Below are 1407 nucleotides of genomic sequence, written 5' to 3'. Positions count from 1 at the left end.
TTTTAACTTGTATCTAAGCGATCAGGTTTTAGGACCTTAAACCCTTGGTCATCCCGAGCTCCTGTTTCATCATCACACCCTGCTCCGTCTGGCATATTACAGAAATGGTTTATGGATTCTTAGGAACTTTTGGAATGTTTAAAACGAGTGGGTACGGTGGACCCAAGCACTGTGGCTGTACGTGCGCTGGCCTAAGGCCACCAATGAAGCAGTCCTTCATCTTAGACCAACGTGTAAATTCAAGTCATTTTATAGAGAGTGAAAAAAATTGCGCTTTTTAAGCATTTACTGTTGGGGAGCCTTAAAACCACCACGCTCACTTGAAGTATGCTTTTATTAATGAACAAGTTAGCGTTTCCTAGAGCTTGAGGACAGCGCTGGCTTGCACCAGCGTTTCCCCGCTCCCGTAGCGCTCCTCCTCCGGCCCTGCGGTCGTGCCCTCGTTGCCTCCGGGTCTCGCCGTGCACAGCCGCTCTCTCGCGCTGCGGGTCAGGCGCTGCTCGCCCCGCCGGGGCTCCCTTCCCTGGTTGTGGAGGAGCGCTCCCTCCGCTCCCGGAGCGGCTGAGTCACGGGCGGCCCCGCAGCGCTACCCCGGGCACCGCCACGCCCGGGATCCGAACATCGCGCACGCTGCGTTTCGCGGGACGCGTTTACAGAACCGAGGGCTAAAACAGCCGGCTGCTAACCCGCACCCGCTGCAAATGATCGTCGTCACCGATAACCGAACTGCGTGGATTATTTCTTACCCGTCCGACCTCACCCCACCCGTGCCCCGTACGGCTGCAGGGTACGGCGGGCGGCCCCGGCCCGGCTCCCCGGGGCCCTCCTGCTCCTCCGCCCGCCCCGGCGCGGCGGGAGCCGCCCCCATCCCCGCGGCGGGGCACGCGCCAGCCGCAGCCTGTCCCCGCGCTGCGCCATCCCCGCCCCGCGCCGCCCCGCCCCCTCTTCCCGCGTCCCCTCCAAAGCAGCGTGAGTGCCGCCCGCCGTCCTCCGCCCGGCCCGGCACGGACCCGCTCCGCCGCCCGCAGCGCCGCTCCCTTCGCCGCTCCGGGTGCCGCTCGGCGGGGGGTGAGCGCAGCGGCCGCGCGCACCGCCCTGCCCGCCCTCCTTTCCTCCCTCCCTCTTTCCTTCCTTCCCCTCCCTCCCTCCCTTCCCGGCCCTTCCTCTCTCCGCCTGGTGCCGCCACCGCCGAGGAGGAGGAACATGGCGAAAGCGGAGCAGGTCCTCAGCCTCGAACCGCAGCACGAGCTCAAATTCAAAGGTACGCGGCCGCCGCCCTCCGCAGCTCCCCCGCTTCGGCCCCGCGGCGCGGCCGCTCGCAGGCCCCGCTCCGGCGGCAGCCATTTTCCGGGAACCGGGGCTGAGCGCCGCCGCGAAAATGTCCTTCAGCGCCGCGGCCTCTCCCGC

The 1407-nt window shown here is 66.2% G+C and overlaps 1 protein-coding gene across 1 annotated transcript in view; it reads left to right on the top strand.

Annotated features, from left to right (window-relative positions):
- The window catches only part of VAPB (VAMP associated protein B and C), a 28768-nt gene continuing 28491 nt past the window's right edge, over nucleotides 1131–1407 (top strand). The window contains exon 1 of the mRNA XM_021416455.1: nucleotides 1131–1261. Within this exon, the coding sequence (XP_021272130.1) occupies nucleotides 1204–1261 (58 nt within the window). The 5' untranslated portion in view covers nucleotides 1131–1203. The remainder of the gene's footprint in view (nucleotides 1262–1407) is intronic.

Source organism: Numida meleagris, chromosome 19, assembly GCF_002078875.1.
Source record: "Numida meleagris isolate 19003 breed g44 Domestic line chromosome 19, NumMel1.0, whole genome shotgun sequence".
NCBI lineage: Eukaryota > Metazoa > Chordata > Aves > Galliformes > Numididae > Numida > Numida meleagris.
The sequence above is the reverse complement of the archived record's forward strand: the minus strand, read 5'-3'. Positions and strand labels throughout refer to the sequence as shown.